Genomic DNA, 15,794 nt, shown 5'->3' on the forward strand with positions numbered 1-15,794 from the left:
TATGCAACATAAACACAGAGATGTAACATTGTGGTGATGGGACAGTTATTGGAGCTTTGTTGACAGTTTCAGATATATTAGATTGGAGACTCTTTTTTGGATCCTTTCCAATAGAGTAAGACTAGTGGTTGATACATTGGCCCATGTGTGGCAACAATATTTCTTGCATGGACGAATTGTGGTTTTGTAGAGATATAAGATACTGTAAGATGTAAGTATTTTTCTAGCATAGTAGCAGAAGTCCATTTGCTTTGCAGCAGCTTTGGCAAAGTCTTCTATGTGTTTGTTCCAATTCATGTTACCTGTGAATGTTAAGTTGAGGAATTTGAATGACAAACTCTCAATTAGTGTGTTATTATCCATGGCATATATGATTTATTCTTGCAATTTCTTTTTCCAGTGCCAAGAACAATAATTTTACTGCCAGCAACCTACAGACAGTCTCTGATTTTCTATTTTTCAACCTCTTTGATGAAGTTCTTGTTGATATACTTGAGGTAAGCCAAAAGAACAAACTCAAAAATGATTAGTTTTAAGAATAGATTTTTTTGTTAACAGCAAAACTTAGCTTTTCCTTCTATATAAATAAAACAATAGACGTGTGTATGTGTGTCTGTCTGTACATATTTAACCGATAAACTCTTAAACTACTGATCACATAACACTGAAATTAACAGGAAATAGTAATCATACACCAAGGATGATTTATAACAAGTAAAATCTTTGTTTGGATGAATAATACGTACAGAAATATGTCAAGTTGAAATGAACCTTTTTACATTTCAACTTGCCAACGAAACCTATTATTTTTGTGCATGCGCAAATTTATAGCTTGATTAAAAAAATATTTATCTATCTGTCGATGGCTCAGGTGGTTAGAGAATGTGGCTGGAGTGCTAAATGTTTTGGTTTCAATTCTAACTGATGGCACCCAAGTCATTTATTCTTAAATTTTGAAATAATTTCTATATATTAGGTACAATATAATATTCAATAGAGAATCGGCTCTGTAATAAATACGAAATCTACATGAATTAAAATATATTTAAACATATTTTACAACCGAACAATGTTGGGCGCACGCTGCTAGTTTTAAATAAAGTTAGGTATGTTTATTTATTTGTATGTGTAGGATTCACTCTAACTTAATCAATATTATTAATTCTGAAATGCATCTACCAGAATTGAGATTAGGTGATGTAGACTATGTGTAGTTTAATTCAATTTTATGCAAAGGAGGTGAAGTCCTTTGTGAAGACTTCAATTTTGTGGTGAAATTTTAACTAGGGTTATTATAGATATCAATAAAAAAAAAGATGCCCCTAATTTTCAGTTTGTTTTAAACATTTTAAAGATTTTTGGGGGTGCATAATACAGGCACAACCTCTCATGTGAAAATTAAAATATTTCAGATTTTCATTAAATACTTATTAAGAATCCTTGAATTCCAATTACTTAATAATTCATAACCTTAAATCTTGAATTTTAGACATTTTCTAGAGTTAAAACTATGTAATTGATTCTAGATTTAAGATTTTGTAGAATTTTATCTTGATTTCAATCTTTATAAAAACCCTTTTCAGCTTAAATCATTAAATTTTAGACATTTTCTAGAATCAATGTAATGGATTTTGATAAAAATTGAGAAAAGGATTCTAAACATAAGGTAGAGTAGCATTTATCTTGATTTTAATTTTTGTAAGGGGACATCAAAGTGGTGCAAAACTGTTTAATTCAAAGAATTACTTTTGTTTATACTGGGACGGGTATTCTGCTATTTTTCTATAAAGGTGAATTAAAAGTTTTGTCAGGTTTGTGATAAATATATCAGATGACCAAACAATTGAAACTATAAAAGATACTTGCTGTGGTTCGTAGTATCATGGTTAGAAAAGAAAACATAAAATGGTTGACCATAGTCAAAGGAGACCCCAATATTTCCTTTTCATTAGCTACAACAGAGTGGTGTAGGGGAGGGCACTACTCATTTTCCAGGATTGCTCCACTTATGCTTGATCCTTGCCTTATAATACTGAGTGTTTAGTAAGAGAGAATCAAGTATCATGTTTGAGTCTTTAATTAATTTATGCAGAATTGAACCCCAGTCTCCCGGTTAATTAGTGAATACTCTAACTATTATGCCAAATGAGACATTTTATTATAGTAGATTGTGAAAATAAATTTGATAACGTAGGCCATCGCTAGGATCACTAATAATTTTCTTTATGATTTAATGTTTTTGTTCTACATTTTTAAGTGTTTGACACTTGCGAGGCTTCTATATTTCAGCTATCATATTTTTTATATCTGTTAGATTGGACGATTCGATGCCTTTTTTTTTTTTATGGAAATCACTCCAGACAATGCAAGAAGCCACTTGATGTAAAGGACTAAAATAATAAAAAAAAGTACTTCAAGATCAAAAACATGCCAATGATCAGTGTTAGATGGAATAGATTCTGACCCAGAAAACAGCAATTTTTTCCCTCTTTGTCAGAAACGTTGCTCCTGGAGTGCGAGGACTAAAGTACAAAATAAAGAGAAGTGAGAGCTACCGGATGTCGACAGTAAATCCAAGATCCACTTTATACTCTCCTAGTGTTAGATCAAGAGACAATATAAAAGAACAACTTAGTACTAGGCTGTCCAGCTACTAATAGCAATAAGCTTTGATCCAGAGAATACCCTTTCATAGACCCCGTATGAAATTTGTACATTGCCAAGTATAGAGTCAGCTGCATAACATGGAGATTAAAACCAGGCCTGGTTGATTAAGTCCCATCATCCACTCATTCGGATGTGACTAAAAGATGGATGAAAGATGTAAGATGTGACGTAGAATCGAATATGCACGCATCTATTTTGTTAGTTGTTATAATACTATGGTTGGTACAATCATCGTAATTTGTGCGTTGATGCAGTGTTACACTGTTTATTATTCAGAAGCCGCATGGATGAACATGCAATTGTAACGTTTTCATTAATGAGCGACTAACAAACCCAATAAGTCTTTATACTTACATGTGGAGGTGTTTTTATTAATTCTTTGCATCATTACTGTTTCATGATCACTGTTTATCTAGTGGTTGTTGATTGCTTCCTCTAGACAAATAAAACTGCTCATGCAAGAAAGACATAAGCAAGACATTCACTGAGTTTTTTCAAGGTTTTATTAAAGAGAATGGATTTAAGGAGAGAGAGACTAAAGTTATCTTCTGATTGGTTGTTTCTTAAATTTACTGATTATTACTTAGCATTTATATCTGTTACACCACAAGTCATTGTGGACAATTTTAAGAAGGTTGGTGCTTACATCAGCTGAAACATTGCAAGAATAACATCCAAGATCAGAAGAGTAGTTCAAATCTCTCTCTGATCTTGATCATATGGTGCAATGGGGAAAGAGGTGGTTGGTTAATTTTAATGCATCTAAAACCAAGCTTCTCTGATCCCTGTCAATCGAAATAAATGGCTGTTGTCTTGGGGAGGCTCCATGTTTTGACAAACTTCTAGCTCTGACCGTTACTCCTGATCTGAAATGGAACGTACATCAAATCTGTTTCCAGGGCTGCTAGGAAAATGGTGGGATCATTCTACCACTCCAGTGGATATCTCACTGCTGATGCAATTCTCTACCTGTATAAGAGCCAAGTACGTTCAAGGATGGAGAACTCTTGCCGCATCTGGGCAGGAGCTGCCAGAAGTAGTTTGTCCTGCCTTGACAGAGTTCAAAATAGACTTTGTAGCCTAGTGGGGCTACAATGGGACTACAATATGGTTGTCTTCAAGTCCAATGTGAACAAATTCTTGATAAGCCATCTCCTTAAGTAATCCAATTTATGAAATTTCCACTACTAGCTATGACTACATGTTCCCTTAACCACTGTACACTGATTAACCCTTATTCTCGAGTGGCCTCTGGGCCTTTATAAAAAAAATACAAAAGAGATCTTTGTTTGAAATTGAAGAAGCTTTATGCAGACAATGCATGAGAAGGTGAACATTTCTAGTGGACGTTTTTTATGGCTCCATCGTGAAACTTTTAGAATTTGCAGACTAGTTAGTTTTCAGATAGACAACTGTGTATGTGTAGATAATGCATGACAGTGGCTGATGCAGAAATGGCACTGTGCATGTGCAACTGGACTGAAGGCAAGGCTTGTACTCGTTTGCTTCGAGGGCATAAAACAGTGAATTTCTGAGTGTAAAGAGTCTTATTTTCTGAGTCAGACTGATCCCCACATGTCGTTCATTTTGGTGTCAACTGTCATTGTAGAAGTAGCAACAGAGGAAAAAGTAGAAGCCAATGAAACAGAAAAAAATGTGCGCATTATGACTGAGGAAAGATTCAACCTAAAACTTGTACCAAAGAAATAGCAGACAAAGAAACCATATTTTACAGTTCAGACTTTGATTTTTACATGTTGTGGCAATGTTTACTCTGGTTGGGTTGGGCCTGTTCCTTCCCTGGTCTGCACCATATCTCAAACCACAGCGGTCCATCCATGGCAGTGCTGAACAAGGTCATACGAGATGGCTAACTGATGTAATGAATATGAATACATCTGGGTTCTTCTAAGCAAGAATATGATTGGCTGTTGTAAGCCATAAATACACATGGGTATAGCAGGCTGGGAAATTGAAGGATACATTGAAAGCATAAAGTTGAAGCATATTACCAGCTATAATTACAAACAAATGTTCATTAAGATGACTTACTATATTGTATTACTTTTAAATGTAGCCAAGATCACTCAACTACTTAAAACGAATATCTCCCTTTCCTAAACATATCACTAACCGATCACAATTTGAACCTGAGAGCTTAGCTAAGCTCTGCTTGATGGTTGTATCCTAGCATTCCAGTTCACTACAGATACGCTTGTGCCACCCAAGCGGAGAATTACGAAGATTATCTTGCAAATTAATTATCACTTGTAGCAATGAGCTACACACTTGAATCATTTAGGATTTCACTACAGTAAGACAAATGGCAGAGATTTCTAATTGAAAGGGTTGACAGAGAACTGCAGTTGAGACATGATTGACCTGCAAGCAGCGGAGACGTCATTGTCAAAGATTTCCGACTGTTGCCGTACAGTCACACTCATTAAACATGTTTTGCATCCATAGAGGAAGATTGGTTGGTAGGCAGACCTCTTTTTTTTTTTTTTTTTTTTTTTTTTTTTTTTTTTTTTTTTTACATAGACATCACCACTTATCAAGGCCGATAGGCCACTCAAGGATAAGGGTTAAAGAGTGTAGAGTAGTCAAAAGGACAATATAGTAATCGATAGTAATGGAAGTTCGGTAAATTTGTTAACCTAAGTGGAACGGCTCATCAGAAACTTGTTCACATTGGACTTGAAGACAACCATATTATAGAAAGCTGGAAAGCAGGAAAACGGAAGACAATTCCACAGGCGTGCAGTTCTAAGGAAGAAACTTTGATCATGAAATCTATGTTTAGCTTTAGGTACAGATAAAGAGTGGGGAAAATTATTGATAATGTTTTCAGCTAGTCTAGTGTTTCTTGTGAAAGTTTGGCGAGGGGGGACCATAGATTGAAGCTCAGTCGAACACTTTCCATGAAAATAACGATAAAGCAGAGACAAACTCGCAACATCTCTTCTGTGAGACAGAGGTTGCAGCGAAGAGAAAAGGACATCTCCCACCAAGCCCCGAAGTCTATTTTGAACTCTATCAAGGCAGGACAAGTCCTTTCTAGCAGCTCCTGCCCATATGTGGCAACAGTACTCCATCCTTGGACGTATCTGGCTCTTATATAGATAGAGAATTGCATCAGCAGTGAGATATCTACTGGATCGATAGAAGGATCCGACCATTTTTCCAGCGGCCTTGGCAACAGATTTGATGTACGTATTCCATTTAAGATCAGGAGTAAAGGTCAAGCCCAGAAGCCTGTCAAAACTTGAGGCCTCCCCAAGACGAGAGCCATTCATTTCAATTGATGCCAGATGGGGATCAGAACGTTGATGATGTAAAGATAGAAGCTTGGTTTTAGATGCATTAAAAGTAACCAGCCACTCCTTTCCCCATTGTACAACGTGATCAAGATCAGAGGAGAGAGAATCGGAGAGAACTTGGTCGTTTACTGTCTTAGATGTGCTACCATAGATGGTAGTGTCATCAGCAAAAATGTCTACGAATGATGTAAGGATGTGATTTGGAAGATCATTAATGTAGATCAGGAAAAGAGTTGGGCCCAGGATCGACCCCTGAGGGACTCCAGCATTTATACTGTGAGCTTCTGATTTTTGCCCATCAACTACTACTCTTATGAACCTATCAGAGAGAAAATGATTTAATAATTGAGAAGACATTTCCAGCAATACCATAGCTGGAGATCTTGTGAAGTAAACCTTTATGCCATACCCTATCAAAGGCCTTTGATATGTCAAGAGCAATTGCCCTAGAAAGGTTGCCTCTGTCGAGAGATTCGCTAATCCTATGAGATATAACTGTAAACACATCTGCTGTAGATCTAGCAGAACGGAAACCATATTGTGTGTCACTAAGAAGGTTATTTATGCTGAGATGGTTGATTACTTCTCTATTTAACACAGATTCCAGCAACTTACTCATGACGCACAGGAGACTTATTGGCCTGTATTGAGAGGGGGATGAACGATCACCTGAATTCTTAAATACAGGGCATACTGATGAGATTTTCCAGGGTGATGGGAAGCAATTCTCCTTAAGACAACGTTTAAACAGTTTTGTAAGTATGGGTGCTAGTTCTGGTTGAAGTTTTTTGAGTACTATAATTGGAATATCGTCAGGGCCGGTTGCTTTACTGGAATCAAGGTTTTTGATTAGCTTGGCAACATCACATACAGATATTTGTATATCACATAGTGTATTTTCTGATACAGGAGGAAATATTGGGGGTTGGCAGCCTTGGTCGCAAAGGGTCGAATTTGCTGCAAAGTTCTTGGCAAAGAGTTTGGCTTTGTCTGATGCTGACGAGATTACCTCAGGTCCATTGATGATAGTTGGGATGGAGCACACACTTCTGTTCAGGATTCTGTTTGCAATTTGCCAAAACTGGTGGGAACCAAGCCGCTGCTCAGCTACTTTGGACTTGACGGACTGAGCATACAACTCTCTTGCGTTCATTATTACTTTCTTACAATGGTTGCTGGCAGTCCTGAAAGCGGCTTTAGTTTCCATACATCTATTACGTTGGAAGCAGTGGAAAAAGTGATTTCTGTGCGCAATAGCAGCAGCACATTCTGGAGAAAACCATGGCTGGCTGTTAGGTTTTTGCTTGAACTTTTTCGAGGGTATGAAATTGTCTATACCTACAATTAACCATTCTGTCAGGTCTGATACTATAGAAGACACATCCTTTTTAAACATGGAACACAGAGGAAGATCCGATATAAATGTACGGAAACTATCCCAGTCAGCCATAGTGTATCGATATACTGTACGATAGAGAGGTACGTCAGAGGACTTATTACATTTCATTTTTATCTTAATTGATACCACTGAGTGGTCAGAAGATCCAAGAGGAGACAGAACGGAAACTGAACATAGTTCAGAGCAAGTTGTGAGAAAGAGGTCTAGGAGACTTGCATACTGGCCGTCATTGTCGGGCACACGGGTGGGTTCGTGAACAATCTGAGTGAGGTCATATGCAATGGAGAAATCATGACAGAATCTCCCCTCATCATCGGTCTTGTTTGAGTGGGTCAACCATTCGACGTTGTGAACATTGAAGTCTCCACATACGTGAATGTTAGCTGAAGGATATGCTAATAGAACTTGGTCAATTTTCTCAGATATGCTTTTAAAGATAGTAACTCCGCTATTATGGGGGCGATAGAGAGTAAATATAAATGCCGTAGTGTGAGCTAGTGCTACTCGGAAGCACATATAGGGCAAGTTAGGATCTTCTCTGGAGATGTCCCTACCACATGGAAAGCCATCTTTTATATAGGCACATATTCCATGCCCATGGCGATCTTGGGGGTCAGTTTTGGAAGTTAGGTTAGAGTATCCTTTAATTACGAACTCATTTAGGGAAATAGTCTGTCCAATTCCAGTTTCACATAAAAAGAAAAGGTCTGGTTTAGTCTCCTGTAATTGGGCTTCAACCTCTGGAAGGTTAGAACGTAGACCCCTGATGTTGGAGAAGGAGACATCTTGTTTAATATTGAGATCTCCATGAGAAACACGGAAGGTGTATAAAAATGGATGTAGCAGTGCCAACTCAGTATAGGATTTCTAATAAAAAATAAAGTTTCAAACTTTTTAAAGAACTATATGAAATAGATGAGTCACTACTGAATCAGCAACATAAGAAACTAGAGACTATAGAAACTTAAATGGTATATTGACTGACTATCCAGTTATAGACAAGTTTCCATAGCTTGCATGGGTCTGCCTTTTTGGCAACTGTTTGAACATCTGTTTATCATTTAGTTTGATCCATGGTATCCACTTATTAAGTTGCCAAGATTTCAAGTCCTCCCTGGTAGTTGCAACTCAGGTCTTGCATGGGCAGCCAGTGCCAGACAAGCCATCAGCTTCTATGATGCAGGCCCTGTTTATCCACCTACCATTGCAATTGACATGACCAAACTAATGGAAACATTTCTTGCATACAGATGTGGAATTTCAAGTTTTCCGGAAAGAACGGAGTTGCTGACATGCTCTGTCACCCAAAGCATGGATCGCTCACTATGCAAAACTATATTCCTTATGTGTGAGTTTTTAGCATATATCGAAGATTAGTAAGGAACAATTGTGAGTTAAGCACACATTGAATAACAGGAAAGTATCATCTGATTTGAAACTATCGCTCCATTTACAATAAAAAAATTTTTATTTTTTTTATTTTATTACATTTTCACCCTAAACAAGGCAAACTGCCACTTTGGTGTAGGGGGCTACTATCAGGGGCAACAACTACTGGGGTACTATGTAGGGATTTGGGCAGCAAGATGTTGTTTCATGTTACACTTGAACTTCTGCATGTCAATAGTGTTGGGGAAGCAGGGACCTGGAATGGAATTCCAGAGTCTAGCGGTTCTGGAGAAGAAACTATTGGAGTAAAAAGATCTTTTACATCTAGGGATCTCTACAGTGTGGGGGTGGGATTTAGCAGCCTGTCGGGTTTGTTGAGGGTGCTCACTTCGTGGGGGCACAAGTGATTGCAGTTCGTCAGAACATTCACCACTAAAATACTTTTAGAAAAGGCAGAGGGATGCAACATTTCGTCGATGGGACAGAGGCTGAAGCTTAGATGCCAGTTCAAGGCCTATCAGGTTTGCGACTCTCTTTTGAACCTTGTCAAGGAGCGAGAGACTAGTAGCAGATGCACCAGCCCAGATGTGACAGCAATACTCCATACATGGGCGAATGGTAGCCTTATAGAGGTACAGGATACTTTTGGGTGTTAGTAGTTATCTAGCATGGTAGAGAGAGCCCACCTTTCTTGCAGCAGCCCTGGCAATGCCTTCAATCTAATTGTTCCAACTCATGTTTCCTGTAAACGTTAGGCCAAGGAGTTTGAAAGATGTACTCTCAGATAAAGAGTCGTTGGCCATTGCTATAGGTGGTAGAGAGGGTTTCTTGTAATTATTGAATGAAACTAGTTTAGTCTTGGCAGCATTGAACGCGACCAACCACTTTTGTCCCCATTCCACCGCAGATTGGAGGTCTTCCTCTAGTGTTTCTGCCATTTCTTTAGAAATGTGTTCATTCGTCTAGCATACAAATTTGAAAGTTGAACACACACCTAACGAAGAGAATACATCCCGAAATATAGCATTACAGACATACTATCTGACATAAGTAAGAACATCCTCCATATAAAATATTGTATAAAAATGTACACATGCATGGTTATACATATACACATGAATTGGATCAATAAAAGTGAAACTACATAGGTAGTTCCACCATTATATCTTATGTTGTGTCAGTCTGAATCTTTCTGTCACATCTTTATATTGTTCTGCTTTCTATAAACTTAAATTTCTTCTTATATACACATTAAACAATGCTTCAATCAAACTACTTTAACCTGTTATTTGAAACTATTTTCTTTTTCAGGATGACACTAAACAAGATACTGAAATTCATCAACGTGTAGAACGAAAATGGCTGGGAAGCTTAAAAATTCCGTTTTCAACGATATACTTCAATGGAAAGGTAAAATATGTGATGCAACTGGACATCATGATGATGCTGATGATGATCATCATCAGTTTAACGTGCTAACATGTATTGGATGACTTTTAGAAATTAACTTTCAAGTTAACATATCACTTGTCATTTCAGAAAGAATTTCCATGGACAGGGCTTTTTTGCAACAGCTTCTCGTCTGTGGAACAGATTATCGTGGAACTGTTTTACTGCAGATTACAACATAAATATCTCCCAATCTAATACCAACAAGTATTTTTCATGAGCTTTCCCATGAATAATCAAACTTGGTTCTTTGCATTGATTTATTTCAGTTGACAATCGTTCCATTGCATTAACCCTTATCCTCCAGTGGCACTTGGCCTTGATAAGTGGTAACCAAAAAGAAAATTAAAATAGGATCTTTCAAAGATTTGATCGATTTTATAATTTACAATGTGTCTAGAATCGAGCAGAATTTCTATGAACAAAGCTTCTTGAGAAACATTACTGTGGGACTGCCACCCTGCTGATTACAACTTGGTTGTCTTCATTATCAAAACAATTCTTGTCAAAACCCAAATTTACATAGTATTATTTGTAGTATTCCGAATTTTATTGGGTTTATATAATTCAGTAATCGTTCATATACTAATAAATTTTAAGCCAAAATAAAAAGTATATATATATATATATATATATATATATATATATATATATATATATATATATACTATATATATATATATATATATATATATTGTTTTAACAAAAACCAAGACTTCAAAGAATGGGTTGATAGCAACAAATACTGTATTTCATCGTTAGTTAAAATTGTTTCAAGACTATTCGGACAAATCCGAACATTATGTCGTTTGAAAATTTTCACAAGAACAACCTTTCTTCAGACTTATTGAATAAAAAGTCTTTGCAAGGATGCGATATAGGTAAAATAATTTCACTTGTTTTCTTTTCCTTATAAGAGAAACGGTTTCCATAATTTTTTATTGTTAAAGTGTTTTTTCTTCAATAAGTCTTTTTCAAACGACATAATGTTTGGATTTGTCCGAATAGTCTTGAAACAATTTTAACTAACGATGAAATACAGTATTTGTTGCTATTAACCCATTCTTTGAAGTCTTGGTTTTTGTTAAAACAATATATATATATATATATATATATATATATATATACTTTTTATTTGTCTGATATAAGCATTATTAAGTCCCTACACATTTATGAGCATATTTCAGTCAGCCAGTTACAAGTAATTAGAGACCTCTTCAGGAGATATTGCTTGTACAAAAGTTTAGTCTGTAAAGTACAGACTAAACTTTTGTACAAGCAATATCTCCTGAAGAGATCTCTAGTTACTTGTAACTGGCTGACTGAAATATGCTCATAAATGTGTAGCAACATATAAATGCTTATGTTAAACAAATAAAAAGTATATTTTGCCCTACTTTGGTGTTGAGCACTCTTGTATGAAGCTTGTTAAAATTCATTGGTTGCTTCACCTCTGGAAAATATTAACCTGGATTTATATATAATTAAATATATACATATATATATTTCCACAAAACCTTTGGCTTTGATGGAGGTGGAGACTTAAACTTGCTGTTATGGTTTCAAATGATCTGAAATCAATCAGGGGAGACTTGATTCCAAATATTTCTCATATGTTATATCTCCTCTCTTTTGGAAATAAGGTACGATTATGAATATCTACAATATCTAATAATTCTTATACACTGTGAAATTTACTTTATATATGAAAACCAAATAGGGGTGATATAACATATGAGAAATATTTGGAATCAAGTCTTCATCAAGGCCAGAAGTTTTTGGGGAAATATCAGATATTTTGTAATTCCTATGTAAAACTAGGAAAAAATTACTGTGATTGAAACATTTTATGGCTGTAAAATAGTGTAAAAAATATACTCTGGATGACGTTTGACCTTAAGGGCAAATGTCACATAGCCCACTACACAATTCAGGTCATTAGCTTTCCAATGAGCCCTCATTATTCTGATCAGTAGTCGCTGAGATTTGGAATGTATAAAATTGCCAAAAAGGTGGTATATTTATATATATAATATATATATCATCCAAACACGGTAATGTTTGAACATATGGTTAAGTGTTAGTTTTACTCATTTAAAACTGCTTTAAAGCTTCACCGCTCACTCATTTTGCGACCAAATTGCAAACAATTTTTATAGTTCATGCATAGGTCACCTCAACTATATTTTGAAATAAATATTTTCAATTTTCCTTCATCAAAACAAAAGTTTTAATAAAATTACTGGTGTTCAAAAAGTCTTCAGAATAAATAAGGAACAGACGATTTCTTCTGATTGGCTGTTGGTTACCATAGCAACTTTTTTGGCAGTGACACCTTCATAAATCATAACGAGAATGTCGCTTGCATGCCATCATATTTAGATTATATAGAGAGAGAGTTAACAAAAGTGATTTCTTTTCCGTGCTATCGCTAATAATCTTTCGCTTTTATGATGTCGCCTGTTAATTCTGTTTCTCTTTTTTTATTTTGTCCCTTCTTTCTGTTTATTTACTTAATTATGTCTTTTATTTGAGTTTTTTATTTAGTCAATTTAAGAAGTTGGTAATAATTTCTTTTATGGATTGTTGACAATGCATATGATATTGAGCACACAAAAGAAAATATTATTTCAAAGCAAAGCCTGGAAAAATCATGGATTACATAGAAAAATGCGAGCATGAAAAGTAATATGGTTAAAATTAAACTTAGAAAAGTAAAAGGAACAGTTGTTAAATTGGAAAAGAAAAAGACAAAATATTCTAGTAAATAATATAATGAATTTATAATTTGCATAATTTATAATATTGCAGCATTAAGAATTTTTTTAAATTCAATTTAACATTATATAATCAGTTCTTAATACTGCAATATTTTAACTTATAAATTTATCAGATTTTATAACTTAAAATATTGCAGCATTAAGAATTGATTATATAATGTTAAATTGAATTTTTTTAAATTCTTAATGCTGCAATATTTTAAGTTATAAATTTATTATATTTTTTATTAGAATATTTTGTCTTTTTCTTTCCCAGTTTTAACAACTAGTCCTTTTACTTTTCTAAGTTTAATCTTAACCATATTACTTTTCATTGTATATATATATATATATATATATATATATATATATATATATATATATATACACATATCTAAACACGTAGCCAAATTGAATATTGAAATGTTTATGTCTTTGGTTCTATAGGATGAAACTACATGAAAATTTGCAGGCTTTTTGAAGATTATAATACTATTCTATGGTTAATATTTTATGACAATTAATAAAAAAGAACCTATATTTTCAAACCAATAAAATATGCCCAAATTTGCCTACATTTGTACATGTAGTGTCCTGGTAATCTACCTTTCGTTTTGCTGCTTTGGGATGAATTTTACTTAGGGTTTTTTATATATAGGGTTGTCTACATATATATATATATATATATATATATATACTCTTTGTTTTCTGTTGACATTTTGCTTTTCTTTTGTTTTTGCTGTCATTTCTTTTTTGTTTTTCTCTTTTAATAGGTGGATGGAACAATGCTTGTGAATGCCCCACCCTTACTCCTTGGCTATAAATATACCCAGAACACCATCACAGATCTTGATGCAGCCGTAATTCCTGTAACTGATACATATCTTACTCTGTTCATCACAATCCAACCAACTCTTATTCCTCCAGAACCTCTCAGAGAAATGGTAAGTGGTTCTTTTCTTATTTTAACTTTTCATTTTTGAGATAAAGAATTTCAATTTATATTAGTCTGCATTATAAAACCATACCTGTCCCTTGACGACAACCACCAATTCAAATGCTTGATTTTTTTTTCTCTCTTTCATCTTGTTCTTGTGCTGAACATGTTATCTTGGCAACTGTCGAGGGTGTGAACACTGGTCTACCAATATACAAAAGTAATGCATTGTGTACAAGCTGGTTGTTCATCGTCAAAAAGTGACCCTTAAACGCTAGTGTTCATATCTTGGTTAAGTTCCCCGACTCACTAAGACCCAACTGAGATAATTTGTCTGTCAAGGTAATTATTTTCATCAGCTCACCTCACCATCTCCTTGGTCCGATTTGCTCTCACATGACTTTGAGTCCAGTCTATCCCAATCTTCACCAGTCAGAAAACTGCTGCAAAACTATTCTCGTTATCCAATGTCTCAGCTTACACTAGAAATTCTTAAAATGACTCATTTTTGTCCCAGAATGACTGAAATCAACTCCCCAGCCACTCCCAGCTGACCACTCAGAAAAAGTGACCACCAACTGTGAGGTGTGCTCCTGTCTCAGGAGTTCAAAAGACCGTGGAACCTGTCTCTTGTTCTCCTCACCATATTTTTTTTTTTTTTTTTTTACTAAACTCATCTGGTAACTTGTTTTATTCCAGTGCATCATCTCCTCCTATTTACTAGAGTTATAGCTTTTAGTATCTCTGGTAATTTTTTCTTTTCATGAATCATTTCCTTCCACTCTTTGAGGTTCTAACTCTGAAGGACAGAAGGGCAATCCACAACATTGAATTTATCATCTTCATCTTTCTACTTGCATCTCTTTATGAAACTCAACCTTTTATAAATGACCCAAAGAACCTTTGCTCTATCAGAATATTACTCAGACTTTCTTATTTTGCAGACTTTTATACTAACAGTTGATCCAGATGTAAACATGAACTAAACTGCATGTCTAGTGGGTTGTGTGTTTTTGGAGCATACAAATAGCAGACCGTTTTGCAGCTGAGAGTTGTTAGATTAAGAAAAGGGGAGGGGCAAAAGAGAAATTGAAGATATCTCTGATTTGGAGTCTGGCCACTCAGAATTGTAATTCCCTTTGAAAATAAAACATCTCTTTAACCCATTAGCTCTCCTCCTTTGATTGCGCCATCTTAAGTTGTAATCCATAATGCTTAAGGACAGGATCCTGGTAGTTTAAACTGGGCATATGATCGTAAACTCTAACACACCAATTTGCTGATTATTTAGCTAGACGAGTGGTAGGCCCAATTCAATCAACTAGCTGATCATGCTAAACCAAATGTTGGATCAAACACTGTGAAAATTCTAAATGTTTTCTACATCTAAGCATTCTACTTTTAAATCAGACACAAAAACAAGTGAATGGAGTTTGAAGACGAGAAGTTTGAATGCTTACAAGACATTGTCCTTGAGTGTCATCAATCTCTGCACAGGGGTTTGTCAGGACTATCTGACATGAGGATACTTGACCTTGACCAAATAAATAGTCAAACTATTCAAAGCCAAAATAAGATCCCATCAACATGACGGCACACTGTAACATCTCTTAGCTGGATACTCTACTAGACCAGATGCAGGACAAAGTAAAGACCACAACAAATATGCACTATGAAGGAAACTGAGGTTTAAAAATAATAATAATAAATATTTGTCCAAACTCCTTTTTACCAACTCCCACCTCCAATTGTAATCTTTACTGACCATTCTCACTGTCTCTCTCTCTCTCTCTCACAGCAGTCCAAAAACAAAAAGACTGCCCTGTGATTTCTCCTTTATTCTTTTTCACAGCAACCATTGTCCTCATATGCAA

At 35.3% G+C, this 15,794-nt stretch overlaps 1 protein-coding gene across 1 annotated transcript in view; it reads left to right on the forward strand.

Moving 5' to 3' along the window:
- Positions 1–15,794, forward strand: part of LOC145297853 (coiled-coil and C2 domain-containing protein 2A-like) — a 220,229-nt gene that overhangs the window by 173,262 nt on the left and 31,173 nt on the right. Inside the window, exons 32-34 of the mRNA XM_080144180.1 lie at positions 401–497; positions 10,087–10,185; positions 13,757–13,927. Of these exons, the coding sequence (XP_080000306.1) occupies positions 401–497; positions 10,087–10,185; positions 13,757–13,927 (367 nt within the window). The remainder of the gene's footprint in view (positions 1–400; positions 498–10,086; positions 10,186–13,756; positions 13,928–15,794) is intronic.

The sequence above is a fragment of the Euprymna scolopes genome, chromosome 2, assembly GCF_053919585.1.
Source record: "Euprymna scolopes isolate OS-2025 chromosome 2, ASM5391958v1, whole genome shotgun sequence".
In the NCBI taxonomy this organism is placed as follows: domain Eukaryota; kingdom Metazoa; phylum Mollusca; class Cephalopoda; order Sepiida; family Sepiolidae; genus Euprymna; species Euprymna scolopes.